Source organism: Lates calcarifer, linkage group LG17 (assembly GCF_001640805.2).
Source record: "Lates calcarifer isolate ASB-BC8 linkage group LG17, TLL_Latcal_v3, whole genome shotgun sequence".
Classification (NCBI taxonomy): domain Eukaryota; kingdom Metazoa; phylum Chordata; class Actinopteri; family Centropomidae; genus Lates; species Lates calcarifer.
Genome location: NC_066849.1, coordinates 4,745,673 through 4,770,993, shown reverse-complemented (window position 1 = coordinate 4,770,993; position 25,321 = coordinate 4,745,673). Strand labels below are relative to the sequence as shown.

General features: G+C 39.1%; 2 protein-coding genes across 3 annotated transcripts; one reads left to right on the top strand and one right to left on the bottom strand.

Moving 5' to 3' along the window:
* Nucleotides 1-438: 438 nt before the first annotated feature.
* nme7 (NME/NM23 family member 7) lies at nucleotides 439-17,247 on the top strand. Of its 2 annotated transcripts, XM_018669836.2 has the most exons (12): nucleotides 439-560; nucleotides 2,419-2,520; nucleotides 2,752-2,918; nucleotides 3,475-3,585; nucleotides 4,918-4,968; nucleotides 5,141-5,348; nucleotides 5,457-5,562; nucleotides 8,639-8,703; nucleotides 9,319-9,387; nucleotides 9,650-9,751; nucleotides 15,813-15,920; nucleotides 16,474-17,247. In XM_018669836.2, exons 1-12 carry the CDS (start codon nucleotides 540-542, stop codon nucleotides 16,504-16,506), a joined length of 1,143 nt encoding a protein of 380 aa, XP_018525352.1. In that variant the 5' UTR covers nucleotides 439-539; the 3' UTR covers nucleotides 16,507-17,247. The 2 variants fall into 2 exon arrangements, with proteins under 2 accessions (XP_018525352.1, XP_018525351.1); XM_018669835.2 differs by having other exon boundaries at nucleotides 15,813-17,247.
* Nucleotides 16,539-25,313, bottom strand: atp1b1a (ATPase Na+/K+ transporting subunit beta 1a). The gene is made up of 6 exons (XM_018669840.1): nucleotides 25,079-25,313; nucleotides 20,989-21,117; nucleotides 19,381-19,536; nucleotides 19,001-19,185; nucleotides 18,051-18,134; nucleotides 16,539-17,918 (listed from the first exon to the last, which is right to left on the bottom strand). Exons 1-6 carry the CDS (start codon nucleotides 25,170-25,172, stop codon nucleotides 17,661-17,663), a joined length of 906 nt encoding a protein of 301 aa, XP_018525356.1. The 5' UTR covers nucleotides 25,173-25,313; the 3' UTR covers nucleotides 16,539-17,660.
* Between the last annotated feature and the right edge of the window lie 8 nt (nucleotides 25,314-25,321).

Sequence of the window (25,321 nt, the reverse complement as noted above, 5' to 3'; positions counted from 1 at the left end):
GATTCCGACTTCCACAATTCCACGAGGCCACCGCTAGATGGCGCATTATCACACAATGACTACAGTCATTTAGAAAATCCGTACTGTTGTACCATAATATGGCCTGGCTCACGAATGACTGAATTCTTGAGACTTTTGACACTGAACAATAGAATCATCACTTGAACAAGACTACAGCACCATCAACTCAGACTTTTTTCCTGTACTTATCTGCTCCATTAATACTCATTATTATTTTCACTGTTCATATGTCTAATGAGTGTTATTTCTTGTGTCGAGTATAATGTATTACTTTTGCTGCTATTTTCTACAGCTATACCAAACCTCGAAGAATACTAAAGCTATATCATTAGCTGAGTTGCATCAAAGTCCTTCCAAGACTTCTATCGCTTATAGTTATATTTCCACAACTTGAATGGAGGTCACCGTTACAACGCTTATTGAACGCACCTTGACTTGTCACTGCAGTTACTATAGAAACGAAGCATAGCCTCTGAGAGCTAACGTTTACAAGCAGAGAACAGTACTGGCCCATGTAAATGCTTTTAGTTTTAAAAATGGTAAGTTATGTTCGTCCTATTCAATTACGATATTAAGGGCACACTACACAATACCGATAGAAACTCGGGCGCGCTTGAACGGACCAAACGGACAATTGTTTGCCAACGTTAGCATAGCAACCACAGTTATGCTAATGTTATTGACTAGTTAGCTTGTTAACTAATCTAGCTAAACTATAGTTAGAAGTTTTACTAATGTAAGCACTCCGGGGTAACCAAATGAAGTAACACAGGTTTTATATGCAGCTTTGAAACAGCAACAGTTGTGGTGGTAAATAGCAACAAACGAGCTAAAGTCAGTAGGTACACATTTACAATTAGCTTAAGTTAACGTATAGCTACATCTCATTAACGTTAATTTACTGCCTGAATGTTAGAACGTAACACAGAATGTCCATGTTTTGTGAATTATGTTAATCTCAGTTCAGAGGTCAATATATTTTACCAAACTGTCTCAGCTAGCTAGCTTGTTGGCCAGTACTTAAAGTAAACCTGACTTGGACAGAAAGGAACAGTTGGCTGGATGTAGTTAAAGAGGCGATACAGTGACAGTAAGCGCCTGATCTGCCTGAGTGTGGCAGTGAGTAAGCTAAACGGAATAAAACATCTAAAATGTGTGTGCAAGGCACAGTAGGTAATTAATTTATCATTTGTTTGATAAAATGATTCCATTCACCAATATATAAATATTTGGAGATTTTACATCGTCCCCACATTGTTGTAGAGCAGAGGAGAAGGATTGTTTCTTTTATTTGCCTACTAAGTCGTGGTCACAGGGGCTGGATTTTAGTTATTATAATAGACTGAGGACAAGGAAGCACCTTGAACATGCTGTCCTTCTCAGACACAAACCCACTCACGCTAGGGTCAGGAAACTAGAAACTAGAGCTCCCGTTGTGACTGTGCACAGACGGTGCTGAGAGCCAAAGACAGGCCTCTGTTGCTGTGAGGTGACACTGCTAACAAATAAGCTGCCATCTCAGAAAAGTTAACCAAGTTCAAGCTAAACTAACAAATGAACTTGAATCAATCATTTGTATTTATTGGAGTCCACTGCCTTTTGGATTCTTCATTGTTTTTGGTAGAAAAATAAAATCCAATCTGCCATTGCTCAAGTGTTTCTGTTAGCTCATTCTAAATCGCTCTTAATTGTTAACACAATCACAAAAACAGCTGTCATATATTAGCACTTATTTGCTGTGAAGTAGGTTGACATGCTAACAGGAAATTTCCAGTTTGTGGGAACCTTACTTTGCTACATGAGGTTTACCACAGTCTGCCATGTGACCAAACTTATACTTGAATCAACTTGCATAGACATGAGATTTTATCAGGTAATCTAACACAGTCCACATCAGTTGTACATTTATTTTTGAAAAAATTACATTACTGTTGTGTGGTTGTGCAGTGGATTGTCAGACAGAAAAGACAGCGTGTTGTTATTTTCTGACAGTAATGCAACTTTGACAAAACCAAATGAGACTTGGTGTTCACTGTATTATATTACCTAACTCCAACACGTTTCAGGTCTCTGCAAGTTGATGCTCATAGTCAAAATAATGACACTCAAGACACAATCAAAAACCTGAAACACAAAAGCATTCATTGAAAAATCATTAACTGTAATGTCAAGTATATGTGGATTGTAGTAAATGGGACTAAAACATGCAAAAAAAAAAAAAAAACACTGACAGGTTCTTTTACAAACTTTGTGTTTCCCTTGTTTTCATATTGGGTTATAATAAAACAGTCTGGGTCTATATCTGTGACTGAGGCCTATACAAATAAATGTCACATGAAAACCTTAATTGTGTGCTTCTGCGTTACTCTGATTTGATCTGTTGTTTGATTCTATCAGGAGGATCGCTATGCCTTTCTTACTGAGTGGTATGACCCTACTGCAGCTCTCCTGCGGCGCTACCAACTGTTCTACTACCCCAAAGATGGCTCAGTGGAAATGGTAGACATTTACTACTGTACTTAGTTATAAATCTGTTGTTTTTGTTGGATGCTACTGTCAGTAAAATGTATCAAGTCTTTTAGCCTCAAATGTTAGAACAGTTGTCATTTTTATTGCTGATTTTTGAAGTGTTTTGAAGTGTTAAGAGTGTAGTATTTTTTAAATTGCCCTTTAATGCAAATATCAGATTTGTTTCTGAAAATCTACCAGCGTATTTGTTTTTATTTGCAGTTTGATGTAAAGAACCAGAGAATATTTTTGAGAAGGACCAAATATGATGAAATCCATCAAGAGGACTTGTTTGTTGGGAATCGAGTGAATGTGTTCTCACGGCAGCTTAATCTGATTGACTACGGGGATCAGTACACAGCAAACAAACTTGGTAGCAAAAAAGAAAGGTATGATCTGTGTGGTTGTGCAATACGTCTGTATTATTCCTCACCAGTTTACATGCCTCGCACCACCTTGTAAATAAACCATGCAAGTGTGACTCATAATCTTTATTTGAGCATTATTATTTGTTTCTATATATTTTTTTATCTTAATCTATTTTATGCCAGATTGCTTGCTATCATAATTTGACAGAAGATTCCTTTGTATTGTAAGATACAGTATTGTCAGTGATGCATGCTTAGAAAGCAGAAAATAGATTTGTATTGTTATCAACTGCAAAGTAAACAATATGATTTCTGTTGTATGCATTTGACTAACTGATAATAGTCATTTTTATATAATTCAGTTTTTTTGTGCTGTGGCCACATTTTGCCTTATATCCAGTGCATATGTATGTACAATATTGAACCCAACATGAAACACATTTATAGAATGAGAGTGTTTCTGTCATGGTGTCTGATCTTGATAAGTTGTCTGCTGTAATATTAGACATGGTCCACTGACATCCTGATTAATTTTTTCTCTTTGTGTTCCATCTCTTTCCCTTCTCTGTTTTTCCAGAACTCTTGCTTTGATAAAGCCTGATGTAGTTACCAAGATCGGAGATGTCCTTGAATTGATATACTCCTCTAATTTGATTGTGACCAAAGCCAAAATGACAAAGCTTACATGGTAAGGTCAAAGCATCACAAGTGAGTTTCTAATAATACTACAAGTCATACTAATGTAATAATATATCAGACAAACCTTTGTCAAAGAGGCAGACACAGGCTGCCAGTATCCTCACAGAAACAGATGGATGGCTCTGCCCTCTCTCACACATTAGGAACATATGGCATTGCAAGAGGCAGACAAGGTTGGCGTTTAATTAACTGCTAACTGTATTATTAGGTGCTCATTCATGGTGTAATCATATTATCAAATCAATGTCTGATATAGAAATGAATATAATGAGTACTTTCACCTTTGACCTTTAAGTATATATTGCAGATAGTCTGTATAAATGAAGACCTTTTGCTTTTTTTACCTTTACATTGTATTTTAAAGAGTCTGAATGCAGAGCCTTAATCAGAATTTTTGTACCGTTGTACCAAATTTGCACTCAAATTTTGACCAAAGTTTCAAAAATCTTTCATTTCATCTGATTTTTCATATTTTATTATTCAGTTGATTGTTCAGTTTAAAATTTTTCCCAATAAAAAGGTATAGTGTTTCAAAGCCTTTTTTTATTTATTATTTTGTTAACCTAAAAGGAGTCAAGTTCAAAGGTATCGAGTGATATATAGGCCCTCAATCCTAAACCCCCCAAAATAAAAATGTTTTTATTTATTTATCATTTTCATGTTTAATTTATTAACTGTTCAAATTTGTACTCTGCATGTTGTATTTGAACTGAGGAGTTCTTTTGAGGAAATTCCTCTGAAATTCATCAATTTCATATAAACTTAAACGCATATTACTAAATTTGTAGTAGAAACTGCCTCTTATCTCTGTTTTCTCCATAATTAGTGTCAGTTTACAAAGATTACATCTCTCTACAGAAACTTCCTGGGAAATTATGCACCCGCCAGTATACTAGCCAGTATAAAGGTCTGACTGTTGTCTCAAAGCCCTCTCCACTCTGCCAGGAATAAAATACTGTTGGAAAAATACAGGGTATAAAAATATTAGAATCATTCTAAAAAGTCTACTTTAGCATGTAAACTCCACCCAGGGTGCTAATAATTTACCCCACAAATCTGAGGACATTACCTCAATGTCCTCAGTGCTGGTGGAAAGAATTCTATTTTATTCAATTCTGTCACATCAGAACTGGGGTTTTTTGTTGTTGTTTTGTTTTTTCTAACACAGTTAAGAAGGTAAAATCTTACATACCAAAAAGGACCAATTACGCAACATCAGTAGAGAGAATCTCTCTGTGTCATTAGTTTGCACTGAATAAAAGATAACAAGATAATTAGGTCACTCATTAACTCCATGGTTTATGGTTTTCTTACATTACAGGAGCCAAGCGGCAGACTTTTACGTGGAACATCAGTCAAAGCCTTTCTTCAGGTGAGTGCCTGTGTAAATGATTTTCCAGTTTTGAGAAGATATGCAGAGCAATAGAGGATTTCCTATAGTCATTAACCAAACCTGTGACAATGATCATAATGACATTTGGTCACATGTAATGCAGCTGACCTGCTGGTAGGTATTCCATTTAAATGAATGCTCCATTTTGCAGTAACCTCGTGCAGTTTGTGTCCTCGGGGCCTGTGGTTGCCATGGAGCTGATGGGTGATGAGGCCATGTCTATCTGGAGGAGGCTCCTGGGACCTGCAGACTCTGCTGTGGCACGGAGGGAGGCGCCGCAGAGTGTCCGTGCCCAGTTTGGAACAGATGGCATCAAAAATGTTGGACATGGCTCTGACTCACTTGCTGCAGCAGCAAGAGTAAGGATGTTAAGCCCTGTTCATGTTCATATTTGCCCTTGTAAGCCATGCCCCACATTGCCAAATAATACCTATAATAATTTATTTTCTATTTCTTTGTTTTATTAGGAGCTTGAATTTTTTTTCCCATCCACAATTGGCCATGGTCCCTCTAATACAGCTATCTATACAGACTGCACATGCTGCATCATCAAACCTCATGCCATATCAGAAGGTAAGGAGCACATATCTTACTGCATCTGCAGCTAAATCTTATTTTCATCATCTGTAATACTACTTGTCAGCATTATTGATGCGTCTATTGCTATCTGTCTGTTGATACAGCCATCATTTATCCAGTTGCAGATGTGTGATTCCACTGACTTGTATAAGCTCTTTCACTTATGGCTGTTAATGTGTTGCTGCCACACAAAGGCACTACGTGGTGACCAAATTTGGCTTTGGATTTTTCCAAATCCCTGCCTTGATCCCTGTTCATGGAGCATGCCTCTAGAGCTCTGACCTGTGAAATGTGAAATTCTCTGGACGGAGCTGAAGTAGGCACACAAAAAGTTGTTGACTGGACTGGTTGCGGACACACAGCACAAGACCAAACACAGTTCATTAAAATGAAAAGGCTCAGCATGTTCCCATATAACTTTATCTGATCTATGGTCCTGATATGGTCTGTAGTGCTTAATATCCTCAGAGGTTATTTGTTTGGTATGTGATTTCAACCAGGTTTCTGTTAAGTTTCCTTGTATACACAGTACAAAACACTTGTCTACACCACATCATAGAAGCCTCTGTATTTTAAACAAGTATCAGCTGAACAGTACAAGCTGAGAGGACATTTTGAATAGGAGACGCATGTCCTAGCTTTAAATGTTTATACAACAGGAGTGTATTAGTATCCATGTGTTTAGAGCATTTAATCTTGTTCAGTTTTATAAAAAGTAGTCTTTAATGCCCAGTATGTCTGCATGATATGTAGGTGTGCCAGGACCCTGGTGCTGTGCATGCTGCTAGCTGGCATGACTTTCTGCCATGCCCTACTGGAATGGCGCCATCATTAATGTTATTACTGTAGTTATACCTGTGCTCTTCCTGCTATGACAAGTTCAAATGTCTGCTGTGAGAGAGGTCCATGAGAGAGGACCCGTTAAAAACCTACACAAGCAAGGGCACGTTTTGTTTTTGCTGAAGGGCATAACAGAGCAACTGCTGAACCCAAAACCAGCTGCAATAGTAAGTCCTAGTGGTCCTAACGTGATACTAGTGGTTACTGATAATAATTCACATTCCATTTGCAGTGATGGTGTTACTATTAAGAGTTACTACATCAAGTCTATTTAAAAAATAACAATATAGAGGATGGAGCAACACTTCTCCCAGGTTTAGGCACTTTTCAGATTACCAGTGAAGATTAATGTCTGCAAAATGAAAATGTAAAATGCTACATAAAAATAGATCTTCTAAAAATGGAAAATAGCTGTCTGTAAAAAAAATGAAGAATTGCAGCTTCCTAGTTGTAAATTGTAAGTCAATACTTTCAAGCTTTCAGCACTCTTTATCTTAGGAGGAGACTATGCAACCTTACAAAGTCAACCTGTAATTTTTCCTGTGCTCATTGTGGTCTGGCAGCTCAATAGGTATTTGCATTGCATCATATCAAGCAGGCTGTGCTGTCAACAGAATAACTGACAGTTCTTTTCTTACCAAAATATGGTTATGACACTGTCCTTATCACACATTTACTGGGTTGCTATTTGTCTTCTGATATTGATGTTGTAAAGAGATTGTAGCTCATCTAAAAATGTTGAGAAATGTGGGAAAGTTGATATATTTTATGTCTGCAATACCTCAACTGAACAGCTGTTAATCAGTTGCACAAGTTTAGAGAGGCAACAAGTATTGTCATCACCGTATTAACTCCCAATAATTTGTTATTTGGTCTGGCTTCTGTCTTCCAGACTCAGTTGATTTTTAATTGATTTTTATCAGAACACTCTCACAGAAAAATTACAGGTATTGTAGCGAAAAGCAAAAATTAAAAAACCAAAAACTATTTTGGTTTTGTGAGAGATTATGATTCACATTACCAGATTTTTGGTTTGGGGTTGCATCATTGAATGGTCATAATTTGCTCAGATAACAATATTTTCAATATTGTGATGTGACCACACAATGTTTAACTTCAGATGTGGGCCAACACCTGTAGTGTGATCCAAAAAAAATAACTCAGTCTGAGGGGTTTGGCAAGCTGAGCCCAAAGTGTGCTTGTAAGACAAATAGAATCAAAAAGCTTGCTTTGATTTCCCTCGAGGACCACTTAAGAAGCTAATGTACGCCACAGCTACGTATACAAGGCACAGCCAATCACAGTGGAGACAAAGGAAGTTGTGACTGAAAATGCAATCAGACATGACTGGAATAGAGAAGCTTCTGTTGCCAGGCACCCAGAATAGGATCTCCTAGCAACAGCACCAGCTGCTTTTGGGAGCTGCTCTGAGTATGTGCCTATCCTAGACTGGCTGCTGGCTAGGGCACGCACAGAGGACTCAGGAGGTGGTTACTCACCTAATATACACATAACCTGACTGTAACTGAATGATTACCCAAATAGGAGAAACTCATCAACACTGGTGCAGCACCTGGTCCAAACTGAAAATCATGATTATACGAAGCAGCATACAGAATTAATGGAAAATACAGATACCCAGTGTCCTGCTTGACGAGTACACAGGCCACTTTTTATCAGGATGTCTGACCGAGATTATGAGACTGGCGCCCTGTTTCAATTATGTCTGTCTGCAGCAGTCTGACCTTCACTGTCACTGTTGCACCTTTGTCCCTGTGGCTGCACCATTTCTACATTAATGCACGGCCACAGTGACAAGAGGTACAGTTCTGTATCTGTGAAGTGTTGACTGTGAGGACAAAAATAATTTCTCCTCTCCTTTAATAGACAGGACATCTGTAAGACAATCTCACTGTACTTTGTCCACACTACAATCTGAGGTTGTTGCAACATAAGATAACATTCATGTCTGAACAGCAGCATTATGATGGAAAACAACAACAAAATAGCACATTCAATAATAATAACTTAAGCCATTTAATAACAATAAGAACAATGTGATTTGCTTGGTCATGTGATCTGAACTGTGACTGCTGCTGCAGAGATTATTTGTTTGGGATCATACTGAAGAGTTTATTGTAGCACTAAACATCTTACTTGTCAGTCTGTGTAAGCTTAGAAAAAAGCTCATGAAAAAACTCAGACATGAACAGCTTTGATGTGTTCACAGGTCTGACTGGGAAGATCCTGAACTCTATATCTGCAGCTGGATTTGAAATCTCTGCCCTTCAGATGGTACGTTTAACAAATATGAGCCCTGTGCCCCTTTGGTCTTATAAGGTCTGTCACACATGTGCTGAGATATAATTTTGCTGTGTTCATGTAAATCAGAACAGAAAATAAATTATTTTGCTCATAGGTCCATTTATCTAAGCTACACTCATGTAACCAATATGTGTAGTGTATTGATTTACACTGCAGCCTGACCTCATCATTGAAGCCAGCATCACTGCTGCAAACACTGACCTCTCACAGTCCGTTCATTTTGCACATTCTGGGCCGTAGGACAAAAATAAATCAATCAGGGATTTATCACTGTACCACATGCAGAGAGTGTTGTGCATTAATGGGAATAAAATAAGTGCTTAGAACAAAGTGTCTTTGTTCTAAGCACTTCAAGGATATGATCTCATATCCCTGATGTTCTTAATGCATTAGGTAGAATTTCTTTTTACAACAGGTCCTTTGTGATAATGAGGCTGTTTTTACAATTTAAAAGACACACACTAAGTGAAGAATTTTCATTTTATCAAAAAAGTTCCTTCATCGTGTCCTCTACTGTTTTTTTTTTTGTTGTTTGTTTGTTTGTTTTGTTTTTTTTAAACATTTCATTTCCACTGATATTTCCAGTTCAATGTGGACCGAGCAAATGCAGAAGAATTCTATGAAGTTTACAAAGGTGTTGTAACAGAGTATCCTGTGAGTATAAACACTACATTGTTTTGCCAACATGGCAAGTACCTGCATCACAGTACTGACAATTGCTACTTTTGATTAATAATAATGAAAATACAAACACTGACTAACCCGCTCTAGAAAGAGCACGAAAGATGAGACAGATTTTGTCAATAGCCAAATAAAGTTGAGTCATTGCATGTTATCATTATCAGTATAATTCTTCATTTAAAAAAGTCAAATTCATCATCACAGCTTTGACTGTATTTCCACTCACTCCCTGCAGAGTATGGTGACTGAGCTGTGTTCTGGACCCTGCATGGTCCTGGAGATCCACGGCACCGACTCACCACAGACATTCAGGGAGTTCTGTGGGCCTGCTGATCCAGTGAGTCAAAACAGACTTAAAATGGTCTCCTCTTTCCTCATTATATTCTATACTAGAAGCCTATCTGACAAGTAAAATGTCAAAGAGTTAAATGTGGTGAAAATCAATATATCGTTTGCAAATGATCATCCATCCGTCATCCTTTTGACCCGAGTTTTTCTAATGCTCTTGCTGCAAAAAACAGACTACAGCAGTGTTAGTTTTTATTGTCCTGTTTTAAGGTTTTCAGAGATCTTTTTTTTTTTTTTTGAGAGTGTGAATGGAGCCAGTGCAGCCAGTTATGTGGCACCCCTTCTGTCTTTGTAGCCTTGCATAGGCCTGGCTACATCTTCAGAGTTTAGTTTTTACTGTGTAGTACATCGGCTGAGAGGCCATTAAACCCAGCCACACCAATAGGTGAATGAGGAGCCCCATTTTTTTTAATTTGAGCAGATCTAAAGATTTGATTTCTAGCTCAGATTTGTACAAAACTAACTCTTCACGTGAAAAGTTAGAAGAATCCTGAATCAAACAATATCAACCTGATTGGAACTTGTGAGAAAGTTTTATTTAACCATTTGGTGTACATTTTGAAGAGTTTTTGGCTTTTTTGTTTAGATAAAAGAGGTGGCTCATGAGATAAACTTGAGTGTGTGTGTGAACACGTGCATGCATGTTCCTGGGTACTGTGGAACCAGTGCTGCAGGGCTGTGCTAGTGCGTGATTTGAAATCTAATGATAAGAGGCTTTGCCTCCAATCAACTGTGTGGTTACCATAAAAATGAGGGACCACACACACCTGCACAATTCTCCCACAAGCTCAGAATTTGTTTGTGACTCAGCTTTTCCTCGGTTTGTGATTTTTTTAAATTAACTACTTTGTTTATCATATGTTGTGCATCTGTTCTTAACCATCAGTCCTCCAGGCCACAGTCAAAATGTTAGCTACAGAGTAGGAAGAGGCTTTGTTAATTAGCTAATGATTTCCAGGTCACATGACACTACACCACTGCTCACTGATGCCAAAATAATTAAGCCTTTGCTACCGCCCTCTGTTATTTTATTAGTTATCCTCTCCAGACCTGGCTCTGGTTTGGTTTCTTACCAGTCATCATTTACTGTAAAGCCCCTTGTGTGTACACTTTAATGGGATCATCACATCTTTCAAATTAAACCGAATGCATGCATTTTTGTTAGTAGAAAAAAATCAAGTACCCACAAATTATACCCAAGCCCCACTGGGGCTGTTTTTTTAAATAGTGGAATTATTATCAGTGTTGCTATAAATGACTATGTTTTTATGCTTAAATTTGTACCATTTGTTCTTTCCTTCAGCTGCTGTCATTTTTCTAGCCTTCTCTCTCCATGCTCTGTAGCCTCTGATTGCTTCACACTTTACTGACTAACTGGGAGGTCAAGCAGTTTCATCACTTCTTGACCTCAGACTCACCTCAGTGTTATCTGACAAATAACCTAAACATTAGCACTCCTACTCTTCAGTGGAGCTCAGTCATCTGATACAGGAGATAAGTGGAAAGTCACAGCAGCCCTGAGATCTTAGAGAAGAAGAAAAGTTGTAGACTAGATCAGTGTGTTACAGGCTGGCTGATGAGGTCACCAACAGGGCATGTATGGCTCTGTGTAACATTACTCTGACAAGTACCAAAGTACAGTACATTTTCTTTCAGCTGCAGCCTGTAAAGACATTCCAGACGTCATTATCAGGCTGACAGACTGGACTGTACAATCACTGTAACCCCAGACTGTATGAAGAGGTCAGAATGTCTATTAATAGTTGAGGGTTAGCTGTTTGTGATAAGAATAGGCTATTGATTAATTCCAGTTGACGAAAGACTAATCTATAAACAACACAGGTCTTGTGTGAATAAAAACATGAAAGCACAGCTGGATGGCTGGATGAATTGACCTCAAACATACCACATTGTGTTGGAGTTGGTGGTGGATCATTTTGATTGTGGTGTTTATTTTACAGAGGAGAGCAAAACATCAACATATATGAGATATATATGGAGGATATATAATGTATTGAGGTAGGCGCCATTTATCTTGCAATAAAAGATCCTCATGTATTCACACCTCCACACTCAGCTGCCTTGCATTGCACTCACTCAGTCATGAGATTGTGCTCCGTCTTGTGATGTGTCCTGATATCAGAGTGGACAGACACAGCGGTCCTCTGTTAGCCGGTCCTGACTCAGCCTGTACTCTCTGCCCTCCTCCATATTGTTTCAGTTTCTCTGTACATCAAGTGTACATTGCTCCTTTAAATCAGCACTTTAATTAAACATCAGTGCCTCTAACTACACATTATTAGTACACTGTGGTCACAACATGCTGTGTTTCTTCACTTTGTCTTACAGTGGATGATGAGTGTAGAAGATGATTAAATAGGTCTAAACTTCCTGTTACATAGCTAAAATAGAAACATGCTTTTTATCTATTGATTTTTGAACATCTCTCTAATGCTTTTGTGGAAAAACATATCAGCTATCCCCGATGGCCACTATGCTAAATTTAGTGCACTGTAGTACATCTGAGTAGAAGTGAACGCTGGCTTGACTTATTCTGATTAAACCAATAGTATGTTCCTGATTGAGAAAAACTGTAACTCCTGTATAAAGAACTATCACTAGTTTCTACTGCGATTTCATTTTTGCACCATTGGGGGGCTTTTGTATTCACATCATTTTGTATAAATATAACTTTTTGGCAACAGGCTTAGCTTCTGTTTTTTTCTCATTATCTGGTTAGTCATTATAAAAATAAAAGGCAATATGCTAACAGACAGTAGCAGTGGTTGTAGTAATGGTAGTAATAAAGGAATAAAAAACCAGTATGAGGTAATAAAAGCGCGGGTATATCAAAGCATACATATGATCAAATAAAAAAGAGTTATCAGCAACAATGCTCTATGATGAGACACACTTTCTATGTTTACATGTGGTGGCAAGATATAAGTATTACTCAGATTTTTTAAAGTAAAATAGAATAGCCAGCCAAAAGCCTTCAGTGTTTCATAGTTTGAAAGTTACAAGTAGTTTGTAGATGTCCCCAGCAGTTGTTCACTCTTACTAGTGTGTATGGATGTTTGCGTAGAAACCAAAGTTAGCAGAATCAGAGTTAAATGTGGATCTTAAATAAACATATTACACTAAACTAAATTCTCATAAATGTGTTTCACAGTAGAGCAGACCACAGTTGTAGTTATGTGCATGTGACAGACTGGCATATCACTTCATTGTCTCCCTCACCTCAGCAGGGTTGGACAATCAGCAGCGCATAACAGATCACACGTGAGACTCTTTGACTTCTGGGCGGTCATGTAACCACCAGGTCACTCTGTCCTAGCCATTTCTATCCACAGAAGCCAGCAGCTGTTACGTGAACATCAGTCTAGCACACTATGGGACTCATTAAAATCAAATTAAACTCTGACAGCAGGTCACCCATTCACCCATGGGTGACTACTGCAGTTACAGAGAACAGTGCTTTACTTTTATATCTAGGTAGATCTCCCTCTGATTTCCCCTTTGTCATCTGTAGCTTTAGTGTCGTATAAACGACATACTGCTGCCTGGTCACATCTGTTGCAGATAGTTTTGTACAGACTGCTGTATTTAGTTTCCTGAGACAAAAGCTCAGATTGCGCAGACTTGTATGTTACACAGCCACATCAAAAGTCCTGCTATTGTTTCTTCGTGTTCACTTTCTATCTTATTTATTATTAATCTGGTTGATGGTGACAATTCTACCAGTTAACCCACTGATGGCACAAAAATCACCGTCACAGTTTAACCAGTAGAAAACCTATTTTGTGAGCTCCTCTTGTAGTGTTAATCAAATTTGGTAAGCACTATCACTTGACTGCAGTTCCAGTCATGCTAGCAGCTCTGCAAGGCTATACTTAGACACAGCAGTGTTTTGAGCTAAATTGTAACGTCGGCATGCTAACAAAGTTACAATGACAGAATGCTAATGCTAAACAGGTATTTTATTTACAGCCATCATCATTAGCATGTTAGCATTTTCTAATTAGCAAAAAACACAAAGTGCAGCTGAGTGCTGACGGGAATGTCATTTGTTTAGTATTCATAAGTCAAGTATGCTGTCATAAACCGTAAAGCACTAAGTAGATTAAATTATTGACCTGATGATAGCCCTCAATGACAGGTCAGGGGATGATCCAAGTAAGCAGGATTCATCCTCTGAGGATCATGAATGTCTGTACCAAAATTGACTGAAAAAACATGGCTGCTATTTACCAATCAAAAATCATCAGCTCAGTTGCATCTATTGTTTTTTGGTAAATTTGGCACCTTATATGTATTAATACTGTACTATGCCAGCAGTTTTAATTTTTCACAAAACTAGTGCTGTGCTGTATAGTGTTTTAAATTTAGGTCCAAAGATCTTGAACCTTTGTATGTTGTGCAGCTTTTTTCTTGGCCTAGTCTATCTTGGTTAGTTTTATCTGCCTTTGTGAAAAATATATAAAATATGTATATGTGAAAATAAACTGTTAAAGTCTCCCAAATGAGGCATCCAGTCAGCAGACTCTGTAGCTGAGTCATTTTAAGAGTGGCACATATTTGACAAAAAAATATGAACTTGAGTCTGGGGTTTGTAAATACATGGCACTATCATAGTTAAAAGCTCCAGAATAATTTTCCTAATTTAACATCCTCAGCAAATGTGTAACCATGCAGCATGCTTTGGAAAAATACTAAAACCGAACTCAGTTGACCCATAGTTCCCCTGTGATCAACAGTTCCCATGATCCTTGAACCTTGCACCATTTTTTTTCTTCCATAATCAGTTCAGTCTTGTGTAGCACAGTCATTTAAATCAGGGGACATTAAAGTTCCCAACTTCCCACAAGTTTTTTTGTTTTAAAAGACAATGAATGGTTTGGAGGGGAGGGCTAGGTTGATCTATGACCTTGAAACTTATTCCTGTCCTTTGTGTGTGTTCTCATAAACCATTGGAGGATAAAGAACTTGTCATAGGAAATGTTCCATTGCCGCAAGCCACAGCCAGATTCTTTAGTCCACAAAACCACGACAAAACACGTTATGTAAATGAAGTGTATTTTCTTTGATGCTGCCCTCACTGCTCATTAAAGATCAAGCATACCCGTGTAAGACTGCTTTTGAAAAAGTAAAATATCACATGATTTGCTTTCCCCAGCATTACACAAGTACTATATGTTACATAATGTTTGCATTCCCTTAGAGTTAATAGTCATCTCTGTGAATTAATTATTCACATATTGTCCCTCCCCTAATGGTGCGCCCTGTGGGAGGGTTGTGTTTCCCGGAGGCACAGAGTAGCAAAGGTCAAGAGAGCCTGGCTTTGACCTTGGGAGTGTTTGATGTTGAAAGGAAATAGACAAACTCAAGATAAAACTGCTGCCAGGAGAGGAAGTGCTCACTATTTGTGAGAAATAGAAAGGAGAAATAGGAGTTGTAATAAGCTGTGAAATAAAATGTCTCCATACTTTATTTTTAGTGTGTAGTGAAGAGAACATCTTAAAAGGTACGGCAATTATATTAGATTTTTTATTATTGGAACAAATAATATGCAAATGTGTGGCAAGAGGTGGCACATGTCATTTTAAGAGCTACAACTCCAGAAAATTTGTAAGTATACCAGTGAAAGTCATTTGGAATATGTAACTCCAACATGATAATCCTAGTAGAACTGAAGGGAATGTATCATTACCTGTTGCAGTATTATAGCAAGGGGCTGAGGCTGTGCTAAGGTTAACATTTCTTACATCATGAGATGCAAATAGGAAATAATAAGAAGAAGAAATAGTAATCTATCTCTCACTATTCAGTGTGTAAAAGGTTTGCTGAGTGTCAGTGTTTTGTCATTTCCTCCACAGGATCACATGTTCAGCTGCTGAGTAATCACTCTGTTCTGTTAACATGGAACAGGACAAGATGTTCCCTTTCAAAACTCATGATTGCATAAATTTGATATTTGGAAAGAAAAGTTGAATACTAATAAGCTGATTTTTGTCAGTAAAGGAATCTCAGTCAGATTTTTCATTCAACAGGAAATTGCACGACATCTCCGTCCAACCACGTTGCGTGCCCTTTATGGCAAAGACAAAGTGAAAAATGCAGTCCACTGTACAGACCTTCCTGAGGATGGTGTTCTGGAGGTGGGTGGTATTTCACTGACACATACACATTGTACTCTCCAGCACATGGAGAGTACACCCACATTATTTCATCTGTGTAGAGCCTCTGATCCTGCAAAATAGGTTTCTTCAGTCCATGCATAAATAACTACCTTGCGTTTAGCCAAGAACAAAACCCCCTCGACTGTGTGAAGCCGAGTCTCATGACTCTGCTCTGGGGGCTGGGGCAACCTCAGATCACACTGGTTTTGAGGAGAACAAGAATGGCAGAGGAATTTGAAACAAAACCATTGTTTAAGAGGGAGTGGGTCTGACCCATCAAGCGTCATTGTTCAGGAAAACTCCTGATCTGTGGCCTGGACAAATGCCTCCTTGTTAAACATTAGCCTGTGACTGACTGAGCTGCCATTTTCCCAAGACTGGGACATGGTGGCCAAGAAAAGGCTTTTACAGAGGAGAATTCACTCTGTGAACTTTTACTATTCTCATATCAGAGAGAGAGGACAGGCTGACACTTTGATGTTACTGTCTTAATTCAGTAGGTGCTGTAATTAATGTTCATTTCTTTTTCCAGGTGCAGTATTTCTTCAAGATCTTGGATGGATGAGTGGAAAACATGCTCACTCCACACTCAAAGACTTGACAGTTGTCTCATTTTCTGTTTATTGTTTCAGCCTTATGCAGATTAAATAAAGTGACAAGAGCAGACTCCTGACAAGTGTTTTGATCTTCAACACTGAATTAAGTATTTTCACACCAACTAAACATCTTAATACACGGGATACTGCATTGCCTCTGATATTCTCTGACTTTTTGACCAGCGACTTTGGTATTGGATTCATACATTACACTTTGAAAAAAATGTACAACTGCATAAATATAAAATTCTTCCACCATGAAAATGGCTAAAACATTCAATAGTAAGTTGCATCACATCACGTGATGTCTCCAGCAAAACAGATTTCAAAGCACTGAGTTGCCACTGTTTCCATGGAGGTGACAGTCTTCTAGGCTGGACCCACAAAGCTCTACACTATGAATTAAGAATAAACAGATGTAAGAGTATCAAACAGAAATGTCATCAAACCATATCCTACAGCTAAAGTGAACAAAGAAAGGGTGTACAAATGTATCCTTCCACAGTCAACTTGAACAACTTGGATAAAGAAACACACAAAACAAAACAAGAAGATTCCATGGAGCGCAGTCATTTACTCCTACATGGGCCTTAAAGGTTCAGAGTACCATGCTAGTATTTCAGTTAATCAGAGCACATTAACACACACTCCACACGCTCACATTAACTAACACACCTGCACACAGACACAAGTGCACACACGCACACACACCTTGGACCACTAAAGCTGACATAAGACAAAAGAGATTACAACAGGACTAGACTACAGCACTGGACACTCCAAAAATATATAGAAACCACATTAGGATGAAATACTTTGGGGACAGAAACACAGCTCGCTACACGTCAGTAGTGGAATTGCGGTTTTACAGTAATAGATGAACACATCCCATGGCTCAAGGAATATTTTCATTTACAGTAGAATAAATATTTGCTATTGCTACTCTTGTATTTTACATTCTACCCCTCGACAAACACACAGAAAAGCTAGTGTAAAGCACACGGATTAAGTGTAGGTCCTGTATATTATGAATGTTCAAAGACTAGTGGTGTTTTATCTGAACTCTTTAATTCTCTCTACATTTTATTTGTTTTTAAAATGAGAGTGCTCGTCATGGCTGAGGTCATGAGCTGACTGTGATCTTAACATCGAAACGTCCTTGATAGCGGTCTTTCTCGCTGTAGTCAATGTTTGCTCCATATGCTTTGCACTCAATGCGGAGCTCTTGAGCCATAGTGAGGTTGGTGAACTGAATGGCCACCAGAGGCTGCAGGTACTGGGGGTGCAGCAGTTTGCCGTAGTAAGGGTAGTACTGGAGAGGAAAGCCCTCGCCCAAGCCAAAGTATTTGATCTCTCCGATCTTGCTTTTATCCTCTTCTCTCTGCAAACACAAGGGATGAATCTGATTTAAAATCTAACCTTTTTACAGCATTAACACTGTAGACAAATACTCTACTAGTGTCTGTGTACTGATACAGCGTGGCCAGATGCTGTCTTATCAACATCAACATACCTTATTTTTGCAGTAAATGGGGATCAGGTTGGGCATTACTTTTCCTTGCAGAGCATCTGGCAGTGACTGATTGTCAGAAGGAACCTAAAAAACAGAGAATGGTTGATGAACGACATCCTGAGCAGGTGGTTACATTAGGCTTGAGAACCAGGCCACTGCTACAAGTGGTTTTAAATTTTGCCACTTACTGTGACTTGAGTTAAAATAGAGCAATACTGGAGTATGTTGCCACCAAGTGAACTGATTTCACACTGTGCTCCGTAACGTCATTTTTTTAATTCCACACATTGTTCTTTCTTATCAAAATTGCCTGCGTTACCCACAGTGCAATTCTAACTGCTAACAGTGCAATGTGCACTCCTTCAGACTTGCAAGGTTAGCCCAAGTGTTTGGATAAACAGCCTGAATTAGCTTCTTTTCTGTGTTGCATACTTGTAGCAGTTCCACAACAAGTGAAACAAAATACAAACAGCTCCCGTAGAATTAGCTGAATCATGTACTGATGTTAATGTATTTTTTGTATATAGCTGCTAGTTGTGATGCATTTTGCAGCCACTCTGCGAAAGAGTTGTTGAGATGTCTGTTGTTTTACATTTGTGCTCAGTAATAGTAGCAGTTTTATGCTATTTCTCTCCATGTGGAGAAAGTGTATATATTTGTATAATATCACACCTTCATTCATCCCAACAGATTTATCATCAGATAGAGTAACATTAACAGTTTGCTTTAGACTTGAACCTTTTTAAAGAATATCAATGTCTTCAGGAAGTTGGATCCAGATCATTTTTTTTCTTGCACATTTTAACTTTTAACATATCAAACCTATTGTTTTATATTTTATTCCTTCAGATGACCTTCATTCATTTCATTCTGAACCCTAGCCTCTTTATCAGTGTGACTGCATCTATAATAATGAAAGCTATATTACTGTAAGTGTGCGGTAAACGTACCCTAGGTCTGAAGTTGACAATCCTGTTGAGCTTCACAATAATGCAGGGCTTTCCCTCCTTGAAGCCGTAAGAGGTATCGCCCACCCCTGAGCAGCTGCCAAGCCAAGACCTGTGGAAGCGGCAGGCTTTCTTCTGTCCTGCTTCATGCTCCAGACTTCCACGGTCCCTGTACGACTGAGGAGTGACTGCAAATGGTACAAAAAAGACAGAAATTAGGATAGCATGGATTATTTTGCAAATATTACTGTTTCTTATGAGAATTTGTTAGCTAATGGGTTTAGAATCATGAGTGACAAATCTTGATTGATGATTGTTACATACCCATCAGGGATCAGCCAGAGAGTATGACAATCCCTGATTGATGATTGGCTTATACTTGCCTCCACAGTCTTCAAATTTCATCTGATCAGTCTGAAGCTCATCATCATACGGTTGAAGGAAGTCATCCATGCTTTTGGTGTACTTCGTATATGAGTCCTTATCAGAAATACTGAAAGCAATTTCAGATTTGTCTGAGCGTGGGGTGTGTGACAGACCTGAAAAACACAATGTTGTCTTGATGAAATACTACAAAATAAAGGCCAATATGCAGATTAAAAGAGAATTACATACAGCAACTTGTAAAACAATATAAAACTGTTTTGTCTGAGGAAAGAAGTGGATTTCCTGACAGAAGCTGGTCTGTACATCATGTGAGTTATGCTTTGTAGGGCCCAGAGATAGTCCCTGGTCTATTATCTTAGGGCAACACAATGTAGGGTCTTGGGGATTTCCTCACACAGTGTCTGTCAGCTCTTTATAGCAGTAATTTTCCACAGACCTTGTGCACAAGGACTCAGTGAGGCGTGGCATGAAGAGAATGAGATGGGTAAGAGGAGTGAAAGGAAACAGGACATTTATGAACCTCATCCCAGCCTCACTGTTAGATCAGTTTATTTGCTGTTGCTGTAGTTATGAGCAAAATTGAAGTTGTGTGTGTGCAGCAGCAGCACAGAGAGAGAGAACTAACATTTAGTCATTAGAATTTCAGTAGAGGCTTGTGAAAGTTCACCAATCCCCTGTCCCCACCCAGCCACTCTCACGTGTGTCTCTCTCACAATGGAAACTTTTAGCCTCAGTGAGAGGCGGGCTTGAGCTCTGAAAAAAAAAAAAAACATCTAACTACTCTGCTTCCTTTATCATGCCACTACTGGAAACTCACTTCAGCTCAAAGCGCCCCACGCTTACTTTGTTGCTTTGCCGGGCTACTCTTTGACTGTCAGCGGCCGTGCACAGCTGACAGACGAAACGACAGGCAAACGAACCCTGTGTGCACGCAGCCACTCATTTACAATGGCTGCTAAAAATACCGCCAAGGCAAGAGCATGTGCTGTGCAAACAAGACAAGGCTGGGCACTTTAAAAAAATCTGCACCGTCTCCAAGCTTGCAGGAAATTTCGAAACGCTCTTAGTGTGAGTGTAGCAGTGTTTAATGGCGTTGTTCTCACGAGATTACAGATTAGAATTCTTCTCCAGAAAAACAAGCTTAGATGCCTCTTAACTGTGACAAAACTAAATCTTTTTTCTTTTTTCCCCCCAAAGAATAAACTTCAAACTCTGGCTTCCACACATGAATATGTAAACATGTAGACTGTGACGCATGATCATAGCACACATGAATAGTTTTAGCCACAGTTGGTGTAAGCTTCAACAGTTCCCCTGTAGCCTGAGGGGAGAAACATTGACTGGCTGGGAGGAGTGAAGGACAAAATGGCTGAACCTATCTAAGGTCAGAAAGACTGTGATAGAGTAACTGCTTAAAGGCACACCCCAACAGGCATTTTAACTACATGAACCACATACAGCCACATCACCACAGAGACTCAGCCAAAAACATTTCTGATCGGTGCCCAATCCTACATCTGTTTGCTTTAACTCTTGAGCTGATCAGACATCCTGCACATCACTTGAAAAGGCAGAGGTGAAAAGAAGGTTTAGCTTATATTTACCTGGGGGAGCGACTCTGTCCTGATACGTGGGTTTGTAGTTACTTAACGTAAGCAGCAAAGCCTGAATGGTCCCAATGAAAATTCCAGCCAAGCATCCATAGAAGATCACATAGAACAAGAAGATTTTAACTGTGAAGGAGGAGAAAGTAAACATCATTAATATCGCTGTAAAATGATTAGAACGGAACAAGAAGTAGGTTAGTTCTGAGGTTAATCTGATCTGAGCCTCTCTTTTATATCAACTGAATATCTTTGGGGTTTAAACAAGACATCTAAATCTCACCTTGGATTCTGACCAATAAACATAAAAGAAGAGAAAAAGTTCAAGCAGTAAAGCTTCTAACTTGTTGTCCTAAATCTTTAAACATCTGTTAGTATTTGTGAGCACAATTTGAACAAAACCTCCACCAGGAAAAGAAAAACCTTGAGAATTGCATTTAATCAATCTTCCACAAAATGTTTCCACACAGTGTGGTCCTTTTCTTTTCTCATCACAGAAGCCATTTTAAAACAATGATTGGGTTTTTTTTCACCCAATTTAAAATTTACCCCAATTATGCAACAGCAGGAGGGCTGTGGTTCCAGTACAACAGGATGAGTCACTAGTCATTCCTGTCACAGCAGACCCCTCCCCCACTGTATCACCATTTACAACAGGTTTGGCATAAAAACACTGTCCTTGCTTAAATGAACAAAGCAGCTTCTCTTTCACCATCATCTCTGTCTTTATTCACACCATTGTTGTAGAGAGAAACTTGTGATGCGTATTTCTTGTCTGCTTATATTCAGTAAATTTCAGTCAGAAGGAAATGCTCAACAGTTTATGATGTGTACTCTCACTGGGTTGGGTGATCAGTAATTAAGTTTTTATCACCTGTAAATCAGCCATATTATTATTGTTTTCCAGCTATACAATACTGTATCAGTACCACAACACTGACATATAATGCTGTGGTGCTAAAAACACTTTTGAGATTTGCGATATAAGATATGGTTCAGGCTCAGATGAAACCCAAAATTTACTGTTTATAGTCAGATCCTATTGCATCACTTAAAAGCAGCCCTCAGTTAACTTTACTTTCCTCTTTATGCAGTAATAGGTGTATTAGATTTCACATGCACCATTGATGAAAAGCTCTTAAAATTCTCCACATTTGTCTTTCTGTTGTGAGCATTCAGAGCACAGGGCCTTGAAATCTATGAAAAAGTCTGTATTTTTACTCTGGTTTCCTTCATATCACAAATCTTTATACTTTTTTCTGTCTCAAACTGAAACAGCTGTCTCCTAGCATCATATCGTGTCCAATTTCAAGTTCCTGAATGCCAACAGAGTGCCCTGCTAGTTCATCATCAGTGTGTTGCCATTCCTCATGTGTTTGCTGTTGTCATGGCACCTCCTCAAAATGTCTTTCTCTCGCCATGTTTCCAAATCAGCCACTGTTGAAACCAGTTTGGCGAGTTGATCGCAGGCTCAGCTCCACAGCCTTATCTCCCGCCACAGACTGTAGACTGTGGAGAGGAGATTCAGTTGTCTCACTGGGCCTGCCCTACCCAACCCATGCCTCCTGAGACTGCCAATTTTTGCGCTTAGAGCATGCAAGCGGTGTTTCCAGCACACGAGATCAAGAGCAACATCCCTTTATTTTGTACTGCCATGCTGAACATTGTACATATGAAACAGTTTGACTCATACCACAACTACAAAACCTCCCAGCAGTAGCAGGGAAATGTTAACCTTTTCTGAGAACACGTGTAAAACATCAGAGTAAATGTTAAATGTCTACACCCTTGACACCAGACACCGCCTGCTACCAATGTAAATGTGTGGTGAGCTATATTCTAATGAACATGTCAGCAGCCATGACAGTGTTTCTGTGTGAAGCATGTTGAGCTGGTTAATTTGTTAAGTTTAAACCATCTAAGAAAGCAGCTGTTGTATGGACAAGTAGTATTTGCAAACCAAATGATTTTTTTTTCCTCATGGATGCAGCTGCAACCAGACATACAAGCGTGTCAGACTGTTGGGCCCTTTGTGGCCCAGTGATGATTTGTTTTAGTTGAACATTTCTTGGCTGCCTCTTTAGGCAATCTAAGGAGCATAACTCCATTTAAAGCCAATCACTTGAGATTTACAGGGACAGGACATCAACTTTGTGTCACGTGGGTGACATGGGTACACACAACACCATTTTGTAACCAGAAAGGCCAGATATCAACACTGCTGCCCACAAACAGAAACTGGCCTACTAGTGGTGAAAGGCAGAGTTTGAATGGAGAGCACCTCCCCCCACCAGACTACTGCAGAGTCTTGTGAAGAGACCATCACCTCATTCACACCACACTGATGCCTGTAGACTTTTACTGACGTTTGTGTTGGAGCTCACTCAACGATTTACCAGCTCTGCAGAGCGTATTCTCGGTGTATAACCGTCGAATTGAACACACACTCACAAACACTGGTGGTGAAGAAATGAGCGCCCTGTCTCACACTGGCACTTGTCATTTCCCATATTTCCCGCATTGTAAACAGAAATGGTAATAGGTGATTTCAAACACCGTCAAACCAGAAAAATGAATATTTTCCACATAAGCTGTTCTGACTGGCCGTGAAGGTTTCAGCAACTCAAGGACACCGACAAACCTGTTGCTTTTAGAGCCACATCGGTCACTTTTAGATAGTGCGACATCACTCTCCTTCATGACAAAAACCAACAGCTAAGCCTTTTAGAAACGCTCACTAACAGTATAACTACAGGACTGGTAACATTACCACAACATTAACGTGTAGTGATTGAAATTTTCACCTCAAAGTAGCTCCAGTAAGTTCGCCATTGACTACAACAGACACTACGGCAGCGTTAACTGTGTTGTTTTTTTGGTGGAAGAATTAGTCTTCCTCGGAAACAGACTGCATGTTTAAGATTTCACTAAGCTAAAAGAAATGAGAGGTGTAAACTGGCGAAAAACACGCAGACCAATGTCTCCATTCTTTCAGGAAAAAATAATTAAATATATAAATAACAGGGAGATGGAGAGGGGCGGCTCTTGAGACATGTGAGTCGTGATCTGTCCCACAGCACCATATTGCCAAGCGTTGTCTGGCTGAACCCGGCTCAGTCAAAAAAATGTCCATTTATAATTTGCAAAGAGGTTTGGTGAGCTTACGGTGTGTAGTTATCCTATCAAAACAACAACCACTGCTGGCAGCATTAGGCGTGCATTCTCTCGTCTTAAAAGTATTGAAAACAGTGGTAAAACGATTAGAGCTGAATCCATTAATCTTTGGGTTTGAGTGAAAGGGGGAAGAATAACCGGGCCTGTACTCAGGAGCCACAGATTAGCTATTCGGCTTATTACTGTGAGGAATAAAATGTCCTCTGTTTCTCTTCTGCTCTCCTTGGAGAGCTAAATTAAAAGAGATGGTTCAGTGAGGCAAACCACTACCTACCTCAACTTTCAGCATTTGGTTTAGTGAAAAGTCCTGGACCACCACAGGCTGTCCTTCAAGATGACCTTTTCATAAAGGACGTTTATTAATCAATGGCCTGATATGGGCTACGCCTCGGGTAACCATTTCCTATTACCATGTAATAACCACAAAACCTGTTGTCTGTTTTAAATATTGTCTACATCATGAGCTAGCGGTAGATGGTCAATGGAAATTTGTCAGGGGAACAAATCATCCATTTACAGTGCGAGTTAATAGATTTTAAAATATGTATAAATAGTCTTAATTTTCACTACATTCGACCTGTGGCATGTCTAGTCAGCTAACTTTGTGAGATAAGCCGGTTTCGTGTTTCACAAAGGAGTTTATTCTGATTTAACAGACCCAACTTCTACCTACAGCCTCCATTGAAAACCGAAGTCACGACGCAGCATGTCAAAGCTCTAACAGGTGCTGTCTGTCTGTCTGTACTGTCAGGAAACGGAGAAAAAAGGAAAAGAAAAAAAATCCTTACTGAACACCGACTGTTTTCACTCCGTCTGCCAAAACGTGCTACACCCCTGTTTATTTGACATTAAACCGTCGTTTACAAACAGCAGCTAGCTTGTTGGTTCAGTGAAATGAGGGAAAACGAGTACTTACACCAACTGCCCCCTGTTCGTCCTAGAAACTCCTTCTTCTCTGAATTCCACAGAAATTTCCTCCATCCGCCGTCACTGTCTTTATTTCCCGACATGTTAACTCCCCGGTGATATCCCCCTTTTTGATTTGGTCGGTTTATGTGATTTTTGTACGGTTTGATTCGCGTAGTTTCAGCCTAGACTGTTGACTGTCTCTCACAGGAAACAAGAAAGGACAGTTTCGCACCCGACGCCACCAATTGTA